General features: G+C 41.9%; 1 protein-coding gene across 3 annotated transcripts; it reads right to left on the reverse strand.

Annotated features, from left to right (window-relative positions):
* Nucleotides 1-26,788, reverse strand: LOC121184980 (protein FAM214B). Of its 3 annotated transcripts, none has more exons than XM_041042918.1 (10): nucleotides 26,441-26,788; nucleotides 9,230-9,413; nucleotides 8,727-8,940; nucleotides 6,468-7,820; nucleotides 4,783-4,841; nucleotides 4,317-4,416; nucleotides 3,248-3,406; nucleotides 2,317-2,385; nucleotides 1,858-2,063; nucleotides 1-1,348 (listed from the first exon to the last, which is right to left on the reverse strand). In XM_041042918.1, the coding sequence occupies exons 4-10, from the start codon at nucleotides 7,647-7,649 to the stop codon at nucleotides 1,195-1,197; spliced, it is 1,929 nt and encodes a 642-aa protein (XP_040898852.1). In that variant the 5' UTR covers nucleotides 7,650-7,820; nucleotides 8,727-8,940; nucleotides 9,230-9,413; nucleotides 26,441-26,788; the 3' UTR covers nucleotides 1-1,194. The 3 variants fall into 3 exon arrangements, with proteins under 3 accessions (XP_040898852.1, XP_040898851.1, XP_040898853.1); XM_041042917.1 differs by lacking the exon at nucleotides 26,441-26,788 and adding an exon at nucleotides 15,593-16,101; XM_041042919.1 differs by lacking the exon at nucleotides 26,441-26,788 and adding an exon at nucleotides 11,481-12,211.
* Nucleotides 26,789-27,180: the final 392 nt, after the last annotated feature.

Below are 27,180 nucleotides of genomic sequence, written 5' to 3' on the forward strand. Positions count from 1 at the left end.
TGTGCCCCCCCCTCCAGAGAGAAAGCTCGTCCGGCTGAAAAACACACTCTACTTTGTGCAGTATATTGCTTATTAAGACATTTGCGAAAACATAAATTAAAAATACTACAGCTTGTCTTTTTTTTCATTTTCTGCTCCAACGTCCGGCTGTTCTGAACAGAAATAAAAAAGAAAAAGAAAAAAAAAAGAAAACAGCACAGTGTCCCTCAGTCTGGCTACATAAAATGAACTGGATTCCCCTGTTTTTCATGACATGGTATGACCCTCCTGGCTTACAGTCTACACAGTGGTCCGTACCATGGTAAGTGAAAAGGTAATAAGATAAATTTATTCTTCAACAGACATCCTGAGTTTGATCAGATCATGTTGGTGTGGTTTTTATTGTGTGTTAAATTGTAAGACATCCAATCAAGATGGCTGATTCTAATTCAGCCCTTGCTTTCACTAGTGTTTGTGTCTCTGCTCATCGCCCCTCCACCGGTCAGAAAGTGTGTGAGTATATGAAGCATGAGGGGTGATCATCTTATTCAACCCACATCGGGGATGTGCTTACTGTTTGTGGGTTTTTTGTCAACTCCAAAGTTGTGGAAATTATTGGTCCAATGAGGCGGCTGGAGCTGCAGGCAGAGTGAAGGACAGTGTGTTTCGGCACTAGAGGAAAATTCAGGTGTTTAAGTCACAAGGCATGCATGTTAACACTGAACTCAGAGTCGCCACCATAAGTTTTTCTGATGTGACACATGTAGCATGTGCTGTGCGTGAGTCTTGTCGGTCTGTTTTGGTGTGTGTGTGTCAGTTTTTGTGCATTTTTTTTCTTTGTTCAGATGAAGGTGTTGAAAAAGTCCTGCTTTTGATTGCATGCATGCTCGTCAGCTCCTACACAAATATGCCTGATATTTTTTAGATTTTCAGTGAATGGAAGATAGAAGGAATGCCATGTTTTGTTGAGTGACATTTTATATCTTTATCTGAAATTTCAAATGGAGAATAAATGCATAAAAAGGGGGACTTTTCCAATGACCAACACTGCATCATATGTGTCGCTGTGTCTCGTGAGGATGTGGTATGTCTCATCCAGCCTTATCAAGTTTTGTGTCCATCATTCTAGCAGTCTGTCTGTTTCCCTCCATCCTTCTTAGGAAGCACAGGAGGGGCTGCGTTGTCGTTGGGGAGAGTCAAAGGGTCAAGCTGGGGTCACACGCGGGGGGAGTATTTAGGGTTTCTTGGCACCTCGGTGAAAGATTTCAGCTCATAAGGGATCCCCGTGTCCACTTCGATGGATTTGCGGGAGAATAGCAGCCGGATATCGTTGTGCAAGTAGATCTTCCCAGATTTGGAGCTCTGGAATCTGAGAAGGGCAGAACCAACAACAGTGTGAGTGTTAGCAAAACTCTGTTCTAACTTTAATACTGGGCTATGAAGACTGGAAATGGGGGTAAACACCAAGTCTGGCTCTACCCAAAATCCACCTTCCAGGGTTATGTGCACAAGCATTTCTTAGCTGGGCCCAATGACAGAGCTAGGATAGCTGTTCCTGCCTGTTTCCCGTCTTTATGTTAAGCTAAACTAACCTACTGCTGGCAGCAGCTTCATGGTTACTGTACAAATATGAGAGTGATATCAATCATTTCATCTAACAAGAGGCAGGAAAGCAAATAGGCACACTGCCAAAAATGTTGAACTATTGCTGTAACTATGCAAAATAACTGCCAATGTCATGCCAATCTCATAAATATATGAAATATCCATAATGTGAAACAACTATGAATAAAAAAATACATTTTTGTATAGCTTACACATCTTTATCAGAATCTCAGGTATAAAAAGTAATGCAGACAGACGAAACCTCAGTCGTACCTGAGATGTATCAGGTAGCAGAGAATCTTCTTCCTGTCTAGCGCTCCGCCTCCTGGAGACGCCTCACCTTGTGCCTCAACCCCCTCCTCCACAGGCACCAGGAAGATACGGTGGCGCAGGAAGGTCATGTGATTGACAGGCATGTCGCCAAAGTTGTAGGTCACCAGGAACATCTTCACCACAGTTTTGTTGGGATTAAATAAGGTCTGAAGAGATATATCAGACCAAAGTCAGCATTTTCAAATGGCAAAAAAAAGACCGCTAGCAATGGTTATAAATTAAGTGTAAGAAGGTCAATTTGCAGTAGTTTAATTCTTGAAATAGCATGTTGCATTTAGATATATCATTTAGATGTTGCGGTAGCACAGGGGAGATATATCTGATAGTTAGTTTTTAAACATTTTTAAAGGCAACCTTTTCCTGTGCAAAGAACAAGCTGAGAATGATGAGAACTTTTACCACTTGAATGGTCCCTGCTTTGGGTATGCTGTATCCTTTCTTTCCAAGAGGCTCGAGTGAAATCACCCCCTGTCAGGGAGAGAGACAAAGACATGGCAGTGAATAAGCATACTCAGTCAGTGTAGTGACGAAATTACTCTTTTTTTTGTTTCATTTTAATAGCTGCGAACTTTGATCCACTGATGAAACACATTTGTCATTTAAGCACATAGTCTAAATTCATCATCAAAAACACTAAACACAAAAAACCCCCAGAAAAATCCTAAATGAAAGCACACTGACTCTAAAATAACTACATTATGCTGCAGTTACAAAGGCAGCTACACAGGGAGTCATATTATGTTAAATGCGATTAACAGTTCAAAGACCTGAATCAAAAGAGGCCCAACATTCACCACTTTTATACACAACAATTCAAAGTCAACATGAGGCATGAAGCTAATAAAGTGGAAACAGCTGGTTTCCAAATGGTCCTGTGTAACAGCAGATACAGTTTAAGACTTCTTGCAAGCAGGATTATAGTTGTTCACATATTAAGGCTGGTCCTAGCTTCCTAAGTACGTGCTGATCTTATGAATGTACAGTATTCAGTGCTCATGTGGACAGACGTGGGAAAAGGCTTCACGATATATGCATGAAGGGAAAAACATACCACACATTTTTTACATCTGGTTCTGAGGGAGCAAGCCAACACCAACCTTGTTGAAGCCAATTCTATATTTGTTATTGTTTTGGGTAGATGTTCTGATCTATAATTTTGCTTTGTTTTTCTTTCAATGAGTGTATTATTTTCGTACTAGCAAACAAACCTGCCATGTGCAATAAACAGTGTTGGTGTTTTGTTTGGTTTATTGTTTGTGCCTGACTAAGTGTGCACAGAACCACACACAAACACACAATATCTAGCAGATGCACACATACACACACTGACCAGGAAGGGTGAGGGTGCGCTGTGCTCTGAGATGTCGTAGTACGTAACCTGCACAGGCAGGGTGACATGCTGTGGGCAGTAGGAGCCGCTGGCACCAATCTCTGCCGTGAAGCCTTCGATCCGGCCAGATGGGGAGAATCGTCCCTTCAGTATGGATTCCTGCAGCACACATGACAAAGACAGGAGCCTTTTAAAACTCTTTCCACTTACACTTTCAGCATAAGGGTTATTAGGGACGGGCTGCTGCACCACTGCAGAGGTAGGTTTGGACCATTTTCATGAAATTTCTTATTTCATTTATTTATTTTAATTGAAACCAAGGAAGCGTTGAAGAAAGTAATATATTATGCATCTGCTGAAGAACAACGTGAGCCTCAAAGAAGGTTTGTTTTATTTGTTGTTTTATTGCACTGTTTTACCTCATTTTGATGTCAATATGTTAGGATCCAATGTCTTTAAATTAGCTACACTAAGGAGTAAATAAAATATTTTAGATATGTTAACCATGTTTAATGTCAGTCCTTCTCAGGCGAGGCTGTGCAACAATTACAAAACCATCTAGGCCTATTTACACACAGATTTCAGCACTGGAAATATTTCCAACAATTGTGTTTTTTTCACTGATATTTACATATACAGAGCATAGTCAAAAATAGCAGTAACAGCTTTACAATATTATCAAAAATTTTGAAATTTTGAAAATGCTGAAAAAGGTAAAAATTCCATCTTTATTAAAGTTGTTTAGAAATATAGACTAAAACCTCTGCTTAAAATCAAACTTTGTAATGGTAATTAATCAGCCCTTTTTGTGCTTTTTGCCCTCTCCCTGCAAATTACATTCAATTGTTATTTTACGATCATTTATTTGCTTATAATTTATCATTTTAGTCTGTTACAAATATAATTTGTAAGTTTTAATTTCCCAAAGACTTAAAATTGGCCCTTATGAAATATGTCTTCAAACAGAACCAGCTACACCTGCAAAGGGTATTGGTTAAAGTTTGCATTATCTTTGACCTGAAGCTACTTACGTCTCTTACGTTGTTAAAGTAATAGTTAAAATTCGTACCTCAAAGTTTCCGAGTAGTGATCTGCTGATGGAGGATGAGGGCCAGCTGGAACGTGCGGAGCGGCCGGTGTCTGTGTGTCTGCCGCTGCGCAGCTGCCGACTGAATATGACCACAAAAACACACAAAACAGACCGGTGGTTAGTGGTTAAGATTACACTAATTTTGTCTTAACCAACATGTCACATGCCTCTGAGTGTGTCTGAGTATTCAAGTCCAGACACAAAACCCTCTAATTTAGAATAACATACAACCTACCCTAACTCCCACCTCCTTTCCCTGTGTTTACTTTACTGCAGTCAATCTGACTGACACTAAACTGATCTCATCCATCCACATGTGTGCATACAAACCTGCTAAAGTTTAAATCCTGTTCTCTTAATCCCTTCTTAGTGGACCTCGTCTTTTTTATGATAATATTTTTGAACACATGATATAACTTTGTCAAAAATATAATGGATGACTCACCTTTTCAATCGCAGGCCACTTTTTAGTCGTCTCCCTGATCTTGTGCAGTCTGCGGCAGTCTAGACAAAAAGAGGACAAACAAGGAATTATTTGTTTCTGTCTATTAAAATGCTGATTTATCTTTTTTTAATATAGCTATTTACAAACATCTGTAACGGAAATTTTAAATGGTTTGAAATGATAAAAAATGTAAATTTTCAGTACACACTCAAACAACAAATACTCAAATAACATGTCTGCATTTCTTTGTTCCTGCTCGAGAAATTCGTACGAACAGTTGGAGTAGTTTTGTATTTCAAGTGTCCTCTTACTTACTGAGCACTGACTACTGGACGCTGTGTCATGAGCACAAATATTCCCCATTTCCAGGCTGCAGTTCATCCTAAAGGCCACCCCACCATCAGATGACTCGTCACTAACCAACCCTACGCCACCCGCTAGCCATTTGCTCGCAGAAAACCTTTCACTCATGGTTAGCTTATTGGTATTAGCTAACACTTGGTTGCACTGGCTCTCTAGAGAGCTTGAAGCTCTTTGTCAGCTGGTCACCTCATCACCACACTCGATCAAAAGCACATACGGCATTTCAGAATATTATCCTGTCTCACCTTTTTGTGTCTCTTAAATACCTTTTTCTAACCTTTATTTACTAAAGTATCACCTGTGACTGTTTTTCCTTAAGTCTAACTTTCACTGTCCTCTCTGTCCCTAATTTGTGTCCTTGGGTCTTTCTTACATCTGTCTGTTTCTGCCTGCACTTCCCTAACACATACACTGAACACCTCTAGTCACAATGACACCACTGTATGAAACCCAACTAGCGAACTAGTGAACCCTATTGTCGCCATTAGCCCACTCCCCATCCCACAAACCAACACACTCAAAGCTCTTTCTGGCCTCCCAATGTTCAAAAATGGCCAATTTACTTCCAGAACCATTTTTAAGCAGGATGATGTATATGTGTTTGTGTGTGTGTGTGTGTGTGTGTGTGTGTATATGTGTGAGAGACACAGTACACTCATGTGGGGGAACAATGGACCCTCCCTCAATGGGCTTTATTCTGGAGCTACTCAGCCTGTTCCAGTGTAGTGTGATAATGAGCCGGCCATCACTTCATTCTCTCACTTTTACTTGTTCTCTTAGTTTCTCTTTATTTATGCCTCCGTCTCTTTTCCAGGTCTGTCAAGGCTCACAGATGCCTTACCATCAACTACTGACTTTGAACAACAGCTCCTTGCTCCATATTCAGAGTTTTAGGAGCCTCTGCATTGTGGAAGCTTAAATGTTTTGGGGTCTAAAGCCATGGTATTCGCATGCAAATGTGCACATGCTGTTTTCTAACGTATTCTGCAATAAAATCACCTAGAGCTTCTCTCTAGATGTTGTTGGAAAATTGAATCATCATGTAAAAAAAAAAAGAAAAGAAAACCATTTTCCTCAACTCTGCTTTTTTTCATTCAAGTGCTTTATATTATGAATAACCATAGGATCATAGGAATATTCTGTTTGACACCACGGGTGTCTTGTTACAGTCAAATAGCATAACAGCTAATGTTAGCTACTAGCTAGTACAGTAGTTGGAACTATAGGCTGATGCAGTTGTTTTGGCAAACTGCATTAATCAAAGCTAATTTCCAAGACAGCTGTATGATTGTGTGTTTGTGTATGTATGTGAGTGTGTTAACCTTAGGCCTATCCCATGCAGATGGCAGCAGGTGGTTCCAGTAAGGGGCAGCTTTAGCATCAGTGCTGCGACATGAGGCAGGGCCAAGTCCTGGAGCCAGCAACGACAGCCTGCTTCTCTTGGATGTGGAGGGTCCCTCGTCTTCTGAACATGACTCCCCTGTGTCGCTTGGGGACAGCAGCCTCTTTTTGGCGGGCCAGTGGCCTCCAGAGGATAAACGGTGGCCATTACTGCTGGGTGTTTTCTCCCAGGAAGCCAGGCCATTAGAGGAGGAGGCAGCCTGGGTGGCACTTCGCTCAGGTGGGGAAGATTCAAGTCCAACTTCCCATTCGGTGGCCTCCCCTGGTTCCTGCAGCTCTGTGTGGTGTGGGGGGGAGAAAGGGCCTGGGGGGCTGGTGGGACTGGCAGGGTTGGGAGTCTCATATGTGGACATTTCATATGGGTGGGGGCTGCGCTGGCCTCCAGATGAGCCATTAGTACAGCTCTCATTTCCAGGGCTACCTAAAGAGTAGGTAGGTGTGCGGCCCCCATTAGGAGACTCAGTCCTGGCTGAGCTTCCGAGGGTGTGGCCCTGATCACAGAGATGCCCATGTGGGTCACACATTGGGGATTTAGGTGAGAGTGGAGTAAATACATCAGGAATGGGCTTATCGTGATTGTGCTGAGTTGGGCGTCGGGAGGGGTTGTGGCTTGGGGAGAGGGGTGGAGACCTGGGTGACAGCCCCCCCTCAGAGTCTCTGTGCTCCATCTGTGTGCAAGAGTATACAGAACCAGGCCCAACGGGGCCCATTGCTAACCCCATCCCAACACCTTGAGCTGGGGCTGGCCCACACAGCACTCCTCCCTCCAGTGCCTCCCTATCTGAGGAATCTCCCAGGTGAGGGCGCTTATGAGTCAGCTGGGGCTCCTCTAGCCCCCTTTTCACACCCAAGCGGACAGGCCTCTGTTGGGTATCAGTGTTGGATTCTGTGGAGGTAGAAAATCCCCCCAACTGGGAGAAAATGGAGAGCTGGTAGACCTTCTGAAGCCGCAACTCCTCCTGGCCAAAGTGTCTCGGAGCCCCCGGTCTGACCACAGGTTCTAGGGCCTGTGTTGGTGCTGTAGGTGGAGGAAGGTCCCCCTCCTGGGCTGGAAGCTCTAATGGAGCCTTTTTGTGGGCTAATTCCACGTGAATGTGCCGCATGGTTTCTACGCTTGAGGATAAGAGTCTTGACTAACTTTTGTGCAACAGGTCAAGTAGGTCCTCACAAGTGCCAGGAGGCAGAGCAAGATGTTCCACAGGAATAGGAAGTCCTATAGTTCCTGCTGTGATATTGTCAAACTGTGTGAAACAGGAAGCTGAGCCGCACAGCACCTGAGAGCCACAAAAATACAGCATTACTATTCAGAACAGATTATCATAAAGTATAAGGGTATGCTGTATGAGTGATGGAAAAAATAAAATGGCATAAAAAACTTCAAAGAACATGAAACTGCCAACAATGATGTGAGGATATTTTATGACATCTGTAAATCCAGGTCTTCGACTTCTGAAAATAGTGACTTTGTATTTGCCTACGTAAACAAATAGAATTAACACATTTTAGACAGTATGCAGCTTTTCCTGTCTTTAACAGCCCTCCACATGACTGACTGCAGGGCAAACAGCATGAATCCCAACAAGCAATAAATCATGTCTATTATTACAGTGCATGAATTCACACCACTAGCTTCTTGTACATCCTTGATGATGAAACCCATTTCAGCTCAGTGTTGCAGAAGATGCCAATTCTATTTTTACCTGAAGAAATACAGAACTAAAATATAAAGATACCAGCTTTAAGGTAAGTAGTTAAAGCTGGGGTGCTGGATCCCTTTCTGCTGTCACTATTGTGACTACAAAGGAACTGTATGCCTCTGGGCACTTACAAACTAAGTGGTTATGATGCCAAGACTTCACTATGTCATGCTGTTATCTGAACAAGATGTAAGTAGCCCTTTTCTGCCATGAGGAAGTATTCTTGCCACAAAAGAAGAGAGGAAATTAGGTATTTATCCCTACTCACAAACTTCCAGATTTAAAACAGTATGAAAATACAGCTCCTTAATCTCAGAAATGGGATGTGATGCAATCAGGCAGGGCATAAGCCCAACTTGTCTCCTGCCTAACTGAATAGATAGATTTTATTGATCCCCTAAGGTAAATTGTAAATAATACATTGAATAATACAATGAATAACACTGAACACACTGAAATAAATGCCCAAGATTAGTATCTCACCTCTGTGCCCGTCCTTGTCTAATTCCGCCCGTGTGGACAAGTTGCATCTGGCACAACATCTGGAAGTTGTGTCTAAAATGGCCAACTAAAGAAACCTGTCTATCTCCATGGCAGCTGCCAAAAAACAACGCCAACATCCCAAGGTAGGTAATCAGGAAACAGTAAGGACTCCAGAGGAAGTAGGAGTGAAGGAGGTGGGCACGGGTTCTATAACCTGAGGAGAAATAAAAAGGTTGGTCAGTTTTTGTCGCTGCAAGAGAACTGAAGACATTTAACTTCTGACTGCATGATTATTGAACATCTTAGATATATTTCAATGAGTTAAAAAAAAACAAATTGATTTGTTTTAACCATTAGAGGTTACAAACAACTTAGTCAGGCAACCAGTTGGTCAATATACATTACAATTACACTTTATAGGCTTGTTCAAGAAAGACATTTAGTACACAATGGTCAGCGTTAGGTACCTTGGACATATCATCAACCTGAAGGCTAAAACTAACCAGAGGGGCGGAGTGTCAATAATGCAGGAGGTTCTTGAGAGGAACTGCTTCTGCACCAGAACCGGACGTAACTCTACTGGGGCTCCCTCTGTGATTGGCTGATAGCCAGACGCTCCCTCCTTGGTCACCTATGCGTGAGGTGCATGGTTGTGACATCATGACAGGGTCATTCCACCCAGAATCCCTGAAAACACACATGCAGGTTATGGAAGACACACTTACGTAAATTCTCCTAACCACAGAAAGCCACAGAAACACGAATATGCCCTCACTGCAGATGAAATTTCTGTTCTGTCTGTTGAGAAGAACAATACAAAGAACAAATCACCCAAATAATCAAACCCCTCAACAGGGAAAAATACTGCTCTCATTCCCTTTTATATTTTCATGATGAAATATCCCATTTTGAGGATCAAACATGGAGGAGCCACTCGAGGAGCAGAGAGTTGTTATTTCCACTGCTAACTCGGCACTAAATGGTGCTAGGCCAAGAGAAGCGGGCCATTTCCGACCCACTTGGACCAGAACTTGGGAATGTGGAGGGGAGGGGAGGCACAGTGAGCAGTCGCCATGGAGACCAGTAGCCCAAGGATAACGACTCCTTTGTGTTTGGCGACAAAGAGGGAGAAAAAGAAGCAGAGCCAGAGAGAGAGAGAGAGAGAGAGAGAGAGAGAGAGAGAGAGAGAGAGAGAGAGAGAGAGAGAGAGAGAGAGAGAGAGAGAAGGTGGACTGTGGGGGGTGCTGGGGGGCACGGGGGAGACAGGCAAAGATGCTCCTCCGAGAGAATATCGACATATGCAAGAAAATGGCTGTCCTCCATGAGGTGGGTACAGCCACCCCAAAGATTTCATCAGACTGTGATGAAGACCTGTGTCCTAAAGCAGGTATAAAAATATGACTGAAGTTCTTACATAGCTTCAAAAGTAAAATGTGACAACTGGAGGAGTGTTGAAAACAGCCAAAAAAGCTAATCTGACCGCCACTCAATTGGCATCCACATACTGTATATTAGTAAAGAAGAGAAAAACAATTAGCTCCCATTTAGAAATACATTACAGCAACTAGTTACTTCACTCTCCTGAGTTTCCTTTTGCATCATCATGACAAAACAATGATGATGCATTAAGAGTATTATTATTTAGAGAGAACTGATAATAAAGGGCTAAAGATCAAGAAAGAAGAAATAAAAAACTTGAGAAAAAGGAAATGTAGATAATGAGAATTGTTCATGGGTATTTTCCACTAGACTGAAACATATCTGAAACGTATCCACTGGTGGGACTTTAGGGGATGTTGAATAAAATCCCCAAATTGCTATACAAGTGTGTAATGATCAAAGTAGGTAAGTAATACAGGGGGTATTTCTTACCTAGGTGCACTCTAGGTGACCTGTAGCACCAGCGTGTATTTAAATTGCTTGGCTGACAAATAGTATTTATAAGAGCACATATTGGGTTTCATGTCTTTTCTCAAACCAAATTCTCCATTCATTTGGGACAATACCGTCCTCAACTTGAAGAAGAACGGAGGGGATAATCTGACAAAGATGACACAAGAACGAACGGGAACCAGACAGCATTACACAAAAGGGAAAAAGCAAACAAGTAGTGCACACACGCACATAAAATAAATCCGATTTTTTTTAACAACCCAAGATGGTACAGGTTTGAAGAGCTTTTTAAGTTTACACCACAGAAAAAACACAATTGAAAATAAACAAGCTAGCTGGCAACATTCATAGTCTAAATGCCATGAAACTGCCACTGCTTTAACCTGGAAAATGAACAGGAAGTAAAATGGCAATATTTATCTATGCTCTGAAAACATTTAAGAGTCACATATCAAGTGCTGCCCAAACAAGGATATTTGGAAGACAAGTACTGTAAATCTGGGCATTTGATTATTTTGCTGATATAATTCAGGGTGGGGGGACACTCTAAGGCCAAACCAGAACTGTCCCAGTCAAACAAGGACATGTAACTAATTTCATTAGCAAGTCAAATGACAAAAGATACATGACTTACTGTATGCGAGTGAGTACATTCAAAACAATACAATACAAGGAATCACCTCCTCTTGCTTTGTCCCCTGAGGACAGGTGGAGTCTCCTGAGCAAGTGCCCAGGGGTGGGGGGCACAGGGAGTGGGGGATGGGGGAGAATGGGAGAGGAGTCAGCACCAAGTATTTATAGTTGTCAGAGCTCACTGGGAGCACCCAAAGGTTTTGTGCTAGGTCCCACTTGATTTCTGACCTTATTTTGAACTGTGCTGAGCAGGAGGCTGGCAGAGCCTTCCCAGCCCTTTTCAGGCTTGATCCAGGAGCCAGCAGAGGAAGGGAGACACTCCAAGAAAGGCTTCAGGTTGCTGGGTGTGTGTCAGCTCAGACTTGGGAACTTAAGAACTCTCTTAACTCTCTTAAATACTCTTAACTGGACCGACTGGACCAAAGTCATTACACTGTCCATTTTAAAGCTTTAATAGCTATCACTGTTTTAAAACAGTCATTACTCTAAAAGTTTATCTCACATTTCCTTGACTGAATGCTGTTGACATGAAAGCATGAAGAAGTTACTCATCCTTGGCAGGCATCATGCAATCTTGAAATGACATCATTAGTATCACTGGAAGTGGACAAACAAGTAATCATTCAGAAAGAGACAGAGCAAGAGAAGAAATGGTGGGATGATAGGCAAAGTAAAGGGGAGAAAGACCTGACAAGAATGAAATAGCCAGAAAGAGAGAGGAGAGAGAAGACGGGGGAAACAGGCAGACTACTGCCAAGTCAGAGACCTTGAATAAACTATAAATACAGCAGGAACAGGTAGAACTTAACAGTGTCAGGGCCAACTGTCCACACAATTCACAAACCAGCAGTTCTGAGACTTGTTAGCTCAGAGCCTAAAAATTAAGCTGTACCAAACGGCAGCCTTCTGTGCATATTAGTGGACTTTTTCAGATACGAAAAAAATCCTTTAGATCCACCAGAACCCTCTTCTGACCAGTCATTTACTAAAATGGTACATTGTACAAATGATTACCTTAGCAAGCAAAGCTGCACAGTGGAATGTACGCTAGATGACTGTACCCAGACAACAGTGTTCAGTAAAATAATCAGATTTAACACTGAAGCTATAATTAAAAGGCTGAAAAATATTTTTGGCTAGAAAGAGATGCACACAGATAACTAATGAATTAACTCTGGCTCATCATGTTTGACTTAGTCACATTTTAGGGTTACGTTTTATTTGCATGCACAAAGTAGGAGGGAAGACAAATGAGGAAAAAATGTTGAACAAACAATGACACAGAAACCTAATGACAAAAAGGCCTAGTAAGGTGGTTTATGGGACCGACTGGACAAATGGACAAAATAGAAAAAACAAGTCTGGTTTGCCTTGGCACAGGCTTAGCTCTGGATCATAATGAGAGTAGACAGAGTCATGCTTACAAAAACATTCAAATAGAATTAGCTAATAATCAAATCTGGGAAATGATTTTCCCAACAGCAATAAATAGGAAAATGAGATGGGACAGCGAAGGGAGAATTTTGTCTATTTATTTACTGCCAAGATGCAGAGAGGAAAAGAAGGGAAATTAACCTTCCATTAATGACAACATTACAGTGACTGAGTGTCTAAGAAATAGTTTTTCTGGGGGATTTTGTTGGCAGTCTAAAAGCCTGAGCTGGCAACTGAGTGTTATTGTGGACTGAAACCAAAACTTAAACTCTAAGTTCACATGAGCACCCCAAGGAACAGCATCAAGAAACACTAGCACTGAGAAGTCAAAGGGTTCAGCAGGAGCTCAAACATTTTGCTTAGAAGATTGTTATATCCTTCGAGGAGGACAATTAGCTGCTGAGGTGTGTTAAAATATGTGCTAATCTGTGTGTTCATGAGAATGCAAACACACCTCAACATGAGCACCATTGTGTGTCTATACGAGTGTGTGAGCGCCCTTTGGGCTAAGGAAGACTGTGGTCATGAGGTCAAAGCCTAACAGTCTTGGGTCAGATGACTTATAGCACATCAGGAGGTGCTGAGAGATTTCATTTCATTATAAAGAGAGGGGTGGTGTAACGGGTGGAGGTAAAAGCCTAACACAAAGCCAAACAAAGCACTGATCTACATCTAGCTATGTACTGTATATTAGGTTGGTTCGACTGCCTATTAAGGACCTCTTAGACCGAGACACATCCTCGGCTATTGGAGTGGCCACTGGAGTATCAGTGTGTTAAGCAAAAACATCTGCAAAACAGGCAAAAGAACAATTCAGACACCATCAACCCCATAAACTTTGAAAAGGTACACATAGGTGGAATAAAACACATTTACACACAAAACAGTAAACAGAAGGTTTCCATTAGGAGGTATGTTGACTGCTCTGACCTACAAACCAGCTCTCGGTAAAATGTATGGAGGTGAAGAGGGGAGAGCTCACAGCCAGCACCTATCCTCAGAAAATACCCTGACATTTGGCCTGTATACATTCATCACAGCATTTAGATGACATGTGCATGTGTGTACACATTCACACAGACACACACAAAGCACAGCATTCAAAGCACCATCACTTTCTGTCTGTCAGCGATTAGAAAAACACTCAACTAAAAACTATAACATAAGGGGAAAGTAATGATCATTTACAAATCACTCTTTGTTTGGGTTTGTTTACAATCCTTGTCAGAAGTAAAACAGATACAGTCAATTCAGATTCTGTTCCTTTTAATTGCTGTCTAAATTACGTAATGTTTGTTATAATATAAAGATTTTGTCCAGATTACACTTTATATAAGTATGTAGTAGTGTAGAGCCACAACATTAAAAAACCCGGCAGAGTTGCAAACTTTCCACTGTAAAACAAGTGGCTCCTGAGAAAATTTCACTCATTTTAAGAATTTTTTTTGTCTTTAGGGATTTAAAAAAAAAAAAAAAAAAGAAGAATATACCATTTCTAGATCCTAAATTGCTAGACTGGATAATTGCCCATGATAAGGTTATACACCTTAGACACTAAAATTGCATGTTCTCTCTTCAGTTCTTCCATAACATTCATTCAGTCCAGTGCAGAGAAATGTTTGGACCAAAAACAGTCTTCAGTCTCAATTCCCCCAGCATTCTCCTTTAATATAAAAATCAGTTTAGTGGCAGAGGCAGATAAAGCCTTCTGGCACCAACGCAGTGCCAGAGTAATCAAGACAGAAAAAAAACGAGGCTGTGGGCCTGGGCTTGCATTTCTATTTTTTATCCTAAACACATGAACAAACAAAAATATACCTGTTTGTTTAGAAAGGTAATAGTATATTAAATGTCTCTCTTTCAGTTGCAGTTGGCAATGGTATTAGCAAATTACAAAATCAACCAATAATCAGATTATGAAAAATGTCAAAAGAATTGCTTATGTTGGCTTAGTTGGCTTAGTTATCAAAGTATCTCACACACAAACCTGACAATGCCCTGTCTTGCCCTTTAAATGAAAAAAAAAATGCTTTGGTTTTGGTATTTGGCTTTTGGGGTTAATTCTCATGTTATAGATCTGATATTACTTCTTTTCAATCAGTGACATAAGCCATAATCTTGAATGGGCCTTTTGTGAAAACCCCTTGCGTCCTGAACCCACCATTTGCACTCTATGAAGCCTGTGACAGAGGTGTGATAGCATCAGCATGAAGTTAGCAGCCTCCCAAATGCCTCGATTGTCTCATCAACTTTTAGCAGAACCCCACCCGACCTACTCCCAGGCCCGTGTCTGGATGCTGATAAACACTCACACATGTATGAACACATTCTCAAACACAAAAAAAGTTTCTAAGTGCTCCTGCAAACAATCACCTGGTGATTAGATTACAGGAGCTATCTACAGTTTGGAAATCTAATGTCACTGTGCACAAGGGGATCGAGTGACAGCTGAATGTGTCTGCATGTGAGTGTCAGACAAAGACAGGAAGCAGAAAAGAAAGACCGAAAGTAAGCGACAGAGGGAAAGAGGTAAAGTTGATTGAAACTGATAAACCTCTGAGCAAGACAGTGTTTCACCAAACACGCTCACAGTACTCAGGCTGTGTTACACCAAACACACACACACACAGTACTCAGGCTGGGGAGTCATGGCAGTCTAAACTAAGCTGGCTCAGTGACATAGTTGCTGAGAATGCTGTTTGACACGGGGTCCCTTTCTGTCTCTCCCTCCCTCCCTCCCTCCCTCTGTCTATATGTCTGCTGGCCTATCTGTCTGTCTGCCTCCCTTTCATGTAGCCATTTTAGGAGACGTTGAGTCACCCGAGCCCAGCTGACAATATGACAGCAATCAACAGGAGCAACATTAGTGCACTTGACTTGACAGCAGCATAACTTGTGACACTCACCCTCTTATGAAGTTTGTTTCACTGTCTCATTCTTTGTCTCTCTCCTTCCTTCCTCTCTTCCCTCTGGTGGGTGGATAGGTGACTCTACTCTCTTTTCTTTCTCTTCCCCTCTGTGTTTCTATTTCCACTTGGTTAAGCTGCCTTCTCTCTTTCTCTTGACTTTCCGGCTTGTCGTGTCTCTTTGCTTCCTTCCTCCTGAATAAGTGGTGTTGAGAAAGACGGAGAAAAGTCAAGTTGTTCTGCCTCCCTTCGCTTGTTTTGTCAGGATGCCCAGCAGCCTGCACTAACTCTGTCTCTCTCTCTTTCTCTCTGTATCTTGTTTTCTTCCTGTCTACCTCTCCCAACCCTCAGTCACACACATACACAAATCAAAAACCCATCAGCAGCCCTCACCCCCCACCCGTCTTGTGCTTTCCCTCCCTCTCCTTTTCTCGCTCGAGCTCCCCCCCGCCCTCTTTCTTCTTTTCTCTCATTCGCGCCCCTCCAAAATATCTTGAATACAAAAGCCACTCCACATGCTAGCATACCCCCTTCCCTCTTCTCCCATTCCCTCTCTTCCTCACCCTCTCTTCTCTTCCTCTATCTACTCATAAGCCCCACCTTTCCTACCCTCCCTCTCTCTCTCAGTATGTATGTGTTCTCTTTCTGTCTGTTTCCTCTCAGCTGATAGAGCAAGGTGTGCTTTGCTCACTCAGCAGTGAAGGCATACAGGGGAAAGAAAAGAGTGTGGGGGGGGGGGGGGGGGGGGGGAGCTGCCAGCTGATTGGATAGAGGAAAGGGGGGTCAGCTGTAGTGGCTGAGTTCCTGATTGGCCGTGGGGAGGGAGTGAGGGGGGGGAGGAAGCGTGGGGAGCTTAAACCACGCCCACTCGCTCCTGCTCGGCTTGTTCTGCAGAAGTAACCAGACTGAAGTGCACTTTCCCCAAACAGTGTGTGTGTGTGTGTTAAATGTGTCCTTGACAGCTTCAAGCATGTTTTGTGTACAGTGTTTAACTCTCATAGTGCTTCAGCCACATGTGTAGTTGTGTAGTTAAAGATACAAGCATCTACGCCGTTCACCTACCCCCTTCCCTTGTTGTCTTATTCTCTCACAGACAAAGGCACTCAGTGTGTAGCATGAAATGAACACAGCGCATACAGCTCGCAAAAGCTCAAAAGTAGAAGGCTTATCTGCTGCTGGAGTACAGCTAGAGAATTAAGTGCATGTGAAAAAGTTTATCAGCTGAGTAACAGAAGCAGCCCTCATCTGTGTGTGTGTGTGTGTGTGTGTCTTCCCATCTGTGAGCTAATAAGGGGCAGCATGTTGACAAGGCAAGAACTATTTTGAACAGAGTGGTGTGGTTAAAGTACACAGAGTGCAAGCAAGTGCATCACACACTCACATGCATCCACTCACCTCACACTCACACACACACACACACACACACACACACACACACACACACACACACACACTGTGGGTGGAGATTATGCAAGTTCAAGTTCTGTGCACAAAACATACTTGAAGTCGTCAAGAAGATATTTAGCACACAACTTTCCCTGGACTTGTTACAAACACATATGTACCTGGTTATGCTTTATCATTATTTAGGAAAAAACGGTTGGCTTGTTATCAGATGTGTGCTTGCCGAGACATGTGAGGCAAACCTATTGATAGCTCTCTGTCTCTTTAAATTTCAGTCAGTGTCTGTCACTGACTCCTCATCTATGTCCATCTCTTGCTCAGTTTCCATCTGGGACACCCCAGTTTTCTTGTTTTCTCGAGTGTGCGTGAACAGTAAAAGTGAACAGAGAGGAAAACAAGACACGTCTTCAGCTACATACCTCCAAATATAGAGATGTGGGGATAGGGGGGAGGGGGGAGGCAGAAGGCGTTGAAGACAGAGACAGCAAGACAGACAGAGGAAGATAAACTGACAGGGGACGACTGAAATCAGGAAAGGTTTCTGTTGTCAAACAGGCTGAGCTCCTGCTTTTGACAACAAAGCTTGTAAAAAAAAAATCTTTAGTAATGGGGACTTTGCGCTCACAAGCAGCACTGTATTTAGGATCTTGTTTATCAGCACACACAGATAAGGTACAGCATTCAAACCAGTTATTGGTTTCAATGTTGTGGCTGCACACAAACACAGACACAGACTCATACACTTCTGTACCTTTAAGAGCCCATGTTGCCTTCCATATTTGGGAAAAAAAGGGTGTGTCTTCCCTATTAATGCCCTCCTCCATTCAAGGGCACTCTGAGTGCAGCTGAGGAGAAAGAAGCATTGAAAACACACACTCACTCACATTCCATCAAACATGCATTGATGCAATCCTGACATGAGAGCATGGCAGTGTTCGTTTTGATGCCTATATGACTACTAGGGGTTGAATTTTCAATCAAGGCATGTGAAGCTTTGCGTTACACACGCAGATACACACCTTGTTTTTCGAGGCCTCTCAAAATGACACCAGCTGTTTGTTTTTTTTTTTTACCCACCAGCTCGAAACAGTCACAGCCTTGAAAACGTGAAGAAGTTTGATTTGACTCTACCAGGACGAAAACCTCTTTGAGAAAATCAGTTAGTCACAGTCTTAAAAGGCCAGTTTTAAGTATCGAAAACAAGGTCCAATTCACCCTCCTTCACGGGGAGGGAGAGAACAAAAGGACGAGAGGAAGAGGGGAGGTGGAGGAAGGGTGGGAAAGGAAAGTTTGTGTATATGTGTCTGTGCGTGTTTGGTGGGGTGGGGTGGGGGGGGGGGTACTGAGCGTGTTTAAAGAGGCACGGATCCCTGCTTGTGTTGGTGTCTGTGTCTACTGGCATGTAGGAGTGTGTGTGTTAGCAGTACACACATGGAGACGTATATGTGTGTGTCCATCTCTACCACAAGTGTGTGGTGAGAGCCAGCAGTAGTGGACATCAGGAAAGCTCCAATGTGCCGAAGCAAACTTCACAGCTAATATTAACGAGGAAATTAGAAGCAATGGTGCGTTCACTCGCTGATTCAAACCCATCTCAATTTTGGGATGCAAATAAATGTTACACCCTTCTCATGTTCAGTGCTATACCACTGAGAAGTTTAAAGTGCAAATCTGAAACTGGCTCTCTAACTTATACAGCAAATGCTTTTTTTGTCTTAGTGTTCATTTTCTATTTTTAGCTGCCTCAGTTATTATGTGTCACCACATGGTAATAACATTAACTGCTTTCTATTTTCAACATTTCAGGCCTTATTTCTCTGCAGACCAGCGCCCGGTACGGCCCACTTTCTTTCTTCAGGCAAATGGATTTTACAGTTGAACGAATGAATGAATAAGATGCTTACCTGCCAGTTTAGCTCCTACAACCAAACTTTCCCATTATCAAATAGCCAGTTCTTGTAGATTGTTTCCCTCCCAGAGAGACGTCTTTATATTTACGTTTATAAAGCACTGTAACAATCCGGTGAGGTGAACTCTCTCTGGAAGGGTATGTTTGACCAGCTGCCTGTTGATAAATAAGCTCACAAAGCTCAAAAGAGACATAGAGCCTATTCAAGTATAATCATTTAACTTTACTGCTCAGGGAAAAAACGGTGTGTGCATATGTGTGTGTACTTTGATCTTTTTGCCATTTAAGCAAACTGGCTAGATATATTTGACCAATAAAAACCAACATGGTTTTTGCTTTACTGTGTTAGGGTTAAATTTATGATTTGGGGTTAGGTTTAAATTGGGTAGATGCAGTAAATAGATGTTCTTTAACACAGACGTTTTGTTAGTCCATTTTAAACACTAAACTTCCCAAATAAAGCAATCCTGAAAAAAGTTTTGTTTGTTTTTCCATTACCAAATATGTCTCCCCATCCACTTCTGAAAACACTTCTACCATTCATTTATTAATCCAATATGCAGCAGCACTGTGAGATGCCTAGGAAACTCGTCTTTTGTGCCTCTTATAATCTGTGATTAAATGTTCTCACAGAGATCATTAAAAGTGAGTCCAGTCTTCCTTTCAACACCAATCCATCACCAAAAATCAATTATTGTTCTCCCACATGTAAATTCACCTACAAATCCATCTTGCTTTTGATGTGAGAACACTGGAATAAAAGGGAAGAGAAGACAGAAATCAAGTGGTTTTTGATATGTACAAAGGGAAAAGAGAGAGACAGCGTGCAATGGGAAGAAATGCAGAGATGGGGAGGAGTGTGGCACCCTGAGTCTTGGTGACAGGCCGGGCCAGCTCAGAGGATGGAATGTTCCAGAGAAATATGTTGCCTATTCATGGAGGACAGGAAATAAAGCTTGCTCGCTCTCTCTCCACCTCTCCTCCCTTCCCTCCCAGTCCTCACGTCTTCACCCTGAATTCAGCTGCCTGTCTTTTCACCTATCTCTCTCTCTCTCCCTCTGTAACATCCCCTCTTTGTCTATATGCGCTTCTTCATCTCCTCCCTTCTCCTGGCCTTTGGGCATTTTTTTGTGCATCTTCCTTCAGTTTAAAATCAATTCCTTTTTTCCCTTTCATGCTTGGGGAACTCGCACAATGTGGCGTTGCACCACTCTGACTGGTATCAGTTGAAAGTAGTCTAGCCTGCCATCTGGGCAGTGAAAGGAAAAGGGGAAAAACACTTTCTGTGCTCTATAGCTCACTAATACCTAACCACGGCATACTGTTACTATTTAACCAGTCAACCTGGTTACTAGCCAAAATGGATGGTGGAGAAGATTACAAGAGCAGGCAGAGCTCATTTGTTTGTTAGAGATATGTGATAATTTTTACAACAGTAGAATAAGTGGAAAATGGGTAAAAACAAAGCACAACTTTACAATGACCTTAAGGACAAGTGTTAACCTAAACTAAAAGGCCAGTAAAAATAAACAAGAATGTGTTCAAGCAACACAAACAGAGAGCAGCTTGTCCATTTTGATTTGGGGGACGTTACAAGGTGAAGGGTAGAGAGAGGTCGGGCCAGGGTTAATCCTGAGATCAGTCCAACACAAACACACACATATACACACAAACACACACGCACTTGCGGTCATTAAGCAGCAGTTAATAATGAGAAGCTTTGGTACCACAAGAGTTGCTGCTCTATGTTTGAGCCTATGGCAGAGCTGTACACACTCAATATGTGCAGATAGTAACATGCATCAGAATCCAAATAGACAACTAGACAAACAGACATAAGCATGCTCGATAATCTTCTGGGCACTATAAAAGTCTGTGTCTAATTTCATAGGAATCCATTAAATAGTTGCTTAGATCTACTAGAGCAAAGTGGTGGAGCGACCTCCCAACTGACTGATGATCAACACTGTCATTCTGAGAGCCAGGCCACTTGCTGTGGCTAAAAACAGGCATCAGATCACGAAGGCTAACATACCCTATCTATTACCTACCTCTGATTCCGTTTAACTGAGACAATAAGTCACTTTGACAAAAATGCTCCGGCTCAGGTGTTCCCTGGCTCTCATGGCACAAAAGAGGCCAGGCGCACACACACGCAAACATTTCTCCTACAACACAACAGTGAACCACAATCTCGAGTATACAAGTAAAGACACAGATATGCCCCAGTGATAAACAAAAGGCATGAGGGCTCCATTTCTTTCTGTAGGCCTACCGTGTGATGAGCACTCACTTCACTTAGGCTTTAACTGTGGAAAACAAACACAAAGACACACATACACATGAACAGCCCTGTGTTGCTTGAAGGTGTTTTCTGTATACCACAGCTTTAAAACTCTCTGGCACATGAGACATACTGATGCATTCAGGTTTGCATGAAATACACTATTGTGTGTGTTCTTGTAATATCAGGAAAACATGACTGGGCAACTGACTGTTTCAAGTGAACCCAACATACAACAGCTTCACTTCAGGTATAAACTGTGCAAAAGAACGTTTCCTTTCCATTTTAGATCATTACTTAAAGTCATTATTGTTTTGTTTTGTTTTGTTTTTTTCTTTTCTTTACAAAAATCCATTATGTAAAACATTACTATTAATGAATTTCCAAGAGTGGGTGTCACAGTTGTCCAAAGGGGAGCGCTCTTTCATCTGTATAAAAGTCAATTTAACAAATGATGCATACAAAGGCCCAGTCTTGTCATAAATACTCAGCCTCCGCAAGATGGAAAGATGGGTATAAAAGCAGAACAGAGAGATGGAGGGCTTTGATGCTAGACGAGGGGAACAAAACAAATGACACGATAGTGGAGAGTAATGGACAGAGGGGACAAGACAAGGACGAGAGGGAGAGGGGCAGAGAGTGAACAGGTCTTAGCCTGTTAAGCTCTGTGTTGACCTATATAATGCACAGAGATGCATCTGCCTTCCAACATCTACTCATTGATTCTGGGGGTTGTGTGGACGTTATATCAACAGACTAAATGGCTCACATGCTACACACAGTTTTATTTTTAACTTGTGTATTTGTATGCTAAGTCATTCATTAGGATCAAAAGTGAAACCCATCCCACTTATGAGGCTCCCAGCTCTGGATTTTAAACCTCTTTGTGATATCAATAACACCCAAGAAGATACTCCTTATTAATAGTCATTGTTAATTATGTGCACAAAGCTCCTGCAACAGCTCTTTATTACCAAAATACATATGTTGACCATCAACAACAACACATATAAAATTATTTTTTGTAAGTAGTTTGCATAAAGAAAACCAAAACAGCAATGACTATCAATGCAAAACTGATGTAGCAAATAACAGCACACGGACAGCTGCGGTTTCTGAGCTGTGCTAAATTGTCCTGGTGCAATTTTCCCACTGTATCATCTTCCACTATCCATCTAGATATTTTAGTTTTAGTATTTATGCATTAGTGTAGTCACTGTGGCACTTTTGCAGATTGTTTTGCCCAACCATGCAAATGCAAAGATATTCAGTATAAGATAATATTAAATGGAGAAAAGCTTGAGCCAGCAAATTCAGGCTGCAAATAACAATTGTTTTCATCATTGGTTAATCTGGCAATAATTTTCCTGAACGATCGATTCATTGACTAATCTATAAAAAAAAAATATTACCTTTACCTAGAAACCTGGAACTAGGGAAAGTTAGGCACATTTGCATGATACAGTGAAAAACAATTAATTGATTATCAATATAGTTGCTGATTACTTATCTGTTGATTGACTACTCAAATGACAGACTAATTTCATCTCAAAGGCAAATGTTTGGCATTTTTGCTTGATAAATGAATTAAATGTAGACTTACAAGTACTGCTGTCTGTCAATTACAGCCAGATATAAAACTCTCACATATCCACACTGTACAGAACTGCACTTTGCCACTCAGGGTGTAATGTCAAACCATGTTGATTTATTCAGCAGGTAGTACTGTCATTTTGCCATCCTCCTCTCTCTGAACTTCTGTTGTAAGCTGTGTTTGAATAAAGAAGAGCAGTCAACACTATAGATGGAGCCACCAAACCCTCTAAACAAAGATGGAGCACTCAGCAAGAGAGAAACTTCCAGACTCCAGTCTCTCAAAAGGTGTGATGCTGGTTTCCAACTATTATTGAAACATGAGTATGAATAAAGGAAATGAAATGAGCGGTGCAGTCTTTTTGTTTGAGTTTCCAATCCTCAGAGTGATAAAATAGTAATGTTTAATAGCCAATTTTTTAGCCAATTCTAAATATTTCAATTCTGCAGGTATTTTACTACTGATCCCCAGTGGTGGATATGTGCTAAAACATTCGTTTATAAAATTCTAAATAAATACTTCATCAGGTTTAGTTTGTGGCTCTGTCTTTCCTTGTTCATTCACTTTTCAGTCGCACTAATTAGGTAACTCTGGTTTCTAACAAACAGTCTCAGTATTTTCCAATGCCTAACACTCAATAGACTTAGACCCTCCACCACATTTGAAACGATCTCCAGATGCTCACTTACTCCAAGCATCCTTTAATTCCCTGGCATTCCCTTCCATGCCCTATAAATAGATTAATATATTAACCACAGTCAGTCAATGCTAGGAAAACGCAGTCACAAACACATGGACACTGCAGGTCTGTAAGAGGACTTACTAGTTCCTCTTATTGACAGACTGTTAAGTGGACTAACTGACCTTTAATGGTAAGCCTGAAGCTGGGTTTAGTTAGTGTGTGGGTTTGTGTGTGTGTGTGAATAAAGACCAGAGATAAGAGAATGAGGGTCTCAGTTAAGGGTGCACCAGTCAAGGCTGCACACGCACTATTTTAGGAGCTTGGGAATATTAAGGTGAGAAAATGATTTTAAACATGCATTTTTATTCTCACACACACTCCTTTAAGGACAAAATAATAATAATGGAATTCTTGTAATGTCTTTTTCTTTTTAAAACAAAGCACTTCAGAAGTGACAACCAGATACTTTCCTCTGGAGGTTTTCTTCAGTCTTTTAAGTGTGAGGACTTTTGGTTATCATTAAAGGAAAATAACAACAACAAAAAAAAACTAAACTAAATGTTGTTGTTACCCAAGGACAATGTTGGACTCTACCAGTCACTGCAGGACATTCAGGGTCATGGGAATAGCAGGACCTTCATTTTTACATGGCACTGGCAGTGCAACATGGTTTATACTGACATTTAGAAAGGAAAACTACATTAAAGAGAAGCTAGTAAGAGAGGTAGCATTTCTGTATTTTAAAACAAGAGAGAAACATTGTTCCTGTCAGTCTACCAGTCAGTACTGGTTCTTGGTTATGGCTTAAGGCTATGTATTAAAACATGTATTCACAGTAAGATACACATGCTCGTACAACTAAATTTGTGGGGAGCTTCCCTTCTCTTCACCTTATATTTACACCCTTAATGGCTAAATATCTCTTTATTTAGGAGACATAATTTAGCACTCATTATGACACAAGTATAATAAAACCCATGCATACACTCTCACATAGACACAAACAGACACACTAGAGATCAATATAGCCCCAGAGAATTGTTGCGTACTGGATCTAACCCACATAATCATCTGTAATCTCTGACATCAAATCCTGCAGAGACACATTGGAGGGCTGACAACAAGCCTTCATCAGCTCAAAGCGTTTACTAGCCACCCCCACTTTCCACACACATAAAATGAGCTGCCAGGTACAGATGCTAAAAGGGAGAAATGCAACCATAACCACTCAGTCAGATAGCCGTAAGAGGCATGGAAGGTAAAATCCATTTGGTCAAACATACATAGGCTGGGTGCACAGATGACCACAGCTTGAATGGTGTCCCTTAACTTGCATCCATTAATGTCATAATCAGCTGAACTACAGATGAATAAGATTGTATATTGCAGCTGAACCGTAGGGAAGGTAAGAAGAGCCTCTTGCAGGCCAATGTTTGACACAGGCTGTAAAATTGCTAGTCTGGGCCTAATCTATTCAGACAGAAGCAGGAGAAACTGAGCTCTTATGAGTCTCAAGTCAGCATCATATTGACCATGATGTAATCAACTATTAAAAAGCTTAACAAGGCAGTGGTGGCTCCATATGTTACTATAAGAAAACAGTACACAGAGAAACATACAATATGTTTCCCCGAGTAGTTATAAATTTTGAAGTCAGCAAACATGCAAGTCATCATTGGGGATTCCTGGCTTTTCTTCTATGCTAAAAATGTCCCACGCTCATCCTTACTCAGTTTTTGTTCACTATCTCCCTTCTTTTTCTATTGATGTGAGAGGGTTTTCTCAGTTTCTTTGTCTCACCTGAACAGACATAGGATTAAACTTAGGTCAAAGCATGATTGTGCACATGACAAGCCCAGACCCAGTACTGCTGAACAACATGCACCTCGCCTTCAGGGTTGTTTCACAGCAAAGATCTGCATGACGTCACACTCAGCTGAGGACAAAGCCCCCTGGTTTCTCTCAGACAGAGAAGTGGGGGGGGGCGCTGTCAGACCAATGCAAGGACAAGCAATAGAGAGAAAAAATGTACACCTGCAGATGGATTTGCTGCAGTAATGTGTGTATATGCGTGTGAGACATCTGGCGGATTCCCATGTGCACGTGTGCTGTATGGGTGATGTAGAGTGAGTGTGACTGCATACACGTGTGCCTAATGTGTATGTCAATGCCATCATGCCCTGCTTGTCAGGACAATGGGAGGAAGTAGGAAATAGCAGCTGAACATAATGACATTGTAATAACTGCCTCTACTCACACTTTATTGGTTTTATATATACTGTAACAACAGTTTAGTACCAACAATGCTCCCTTCACTGCATGATGCAATGCAACTCCCAAGTGCAATCCAAGGGAACAATACGCCCACTGCACTCAGTGCTATCCTCTCTCCTGTAAGCTTTACAGTGATCATCATCACTCTACCCGCTGAGCTACAGTCATAATCTCACAGATATATGCCAGTGCTGGCTGATCCCTCCTTCTTGTACAGCCCATATATGCTCAATCCCAGGAGGGCATGAGGGTGCAGAGCAGTTACAACAAAATTAAATATTTACACATGTATTTTGATGAGACACATACACCCACGACGGTGACTGATGCACTTAGGTTTCTATCACTTTGTCCCTAAGCACCGCAGAATGCATACACATACACACACAGATAAAGAAACGGTGAGGAAAGCAGACAAAGCAGGGGAACGCCCCCTACACCCTGCAAGATACTGGCAGGTCATCAGCTGGCTTAGACTGGATTCCACTCATTCTTTGCTCAATTTCACAGACTGATAAAGAAAATGACGACCGTGATCACCTGTAAGTTCAAACATTTAACTGAAACCATTCAGAAATTCTTAAACAACCTGAACCTTTGTGCAATTTCCACCTATCCATAGCTATATTTAAAGTTCACACAATGCAGAAGATTAAGAGGTAGCTAGCTAGCCAGGTCTAAAGGTTTTAAAGCCTACTCACCTAATAAAAACACCAAAAACAAAAACGGTGGACACAGGAGCAGAAACACAGTCTGAACTGACGCGTCCCTGTCGTCTGGGAGTTTGGCCTTTTTTTGTTATCTCTCTGCCGTGTTGACTGCTGCGTTGTCGGATTCCAGGTTGCTAACGTTAAGGACGCGAAAATCGACTAAAAGCCGTTAGCCGTCTTAGCTGTGGATGACTGACGGGTAAAATAATCGGTCAGTTTCAGTCTCGTCTTGCCACATAGCTTGACTGCTTTGCTGGCTGTCTACGTCCCTTCCTCTCTGTGCCTGTCTCTTTTTTTTGTGCTTGCAGCTGTTTTCGTTGTTTCAACCCTTGCCTGAAATTCCTCTCCTGTCCCTTTAAGCGACAACGTTTCCGGGGTTTGCTAGTTAATATGAAAGAGGCGGGGCTTCACGGCCAGCTGAGCGCCTGTCATTTAAGCGATTGGCCGCTTCTTCTCCCCTTGACCAATCAGAACGCAGGGATTTGTCCGTCTTTAAAACATGTAGATTTATTCAAAAAAATCTCGCTCTGTGATTGGACTATGGATTAACCCAAGAAACGCCCAGTACACGTGCTTTTTCTCTCCTCCCATTCTTTACTGCTGAGGGTGACTCTCGTACTGTTAGTAGATCCTCTAATATTTAACAGAAAACTACGGTAAACCAAGTACTGATGTACTGAACAAAAACTTAATACAGCTATACAGCACTGACATTAGCATGTGGTAAAAAT

Source organism: Toxotes jaculatrix, chromosome 7, assembly GCF_017976425.1.
Source record: "Toxotes jaculatrix isolate fToxJac2 chromosome 7, fToxJac2.pri, whole genome shotgun sequence".
Classification (NCBI taxonomy): domain Eukaryota; kingdom Metazoa; phylum Chordata; class Actinopteri; family Toxotidae; genus Toxotes; species Toxotes jaculatrix.

Bases quoted from the DNA above. Each gene is read 5' to 3' on its own strand.
- LOC121184980 (XM_041042918.1), bottom strand. From the start codon at position 7,649: ATGCGGCACATTCACGTGGAATTAGCCCACAAAAAGGCTCCATTAGAG. The intron at 2,386-3,247 runs GTCAGTGTGTGT...TCTCCCTGACAG, and splicing joins GCGCACCCTCACCCTTCCTG to GGGGTGATTTCACTCGAGCC. The intron at 1,349-1,857 runs GTACGACTGAGG...TGCCCTTCTCAG, and splicing joins TGCTACCTGATACATCTCAG to ATTCCAGAGCTCCAAATCTG.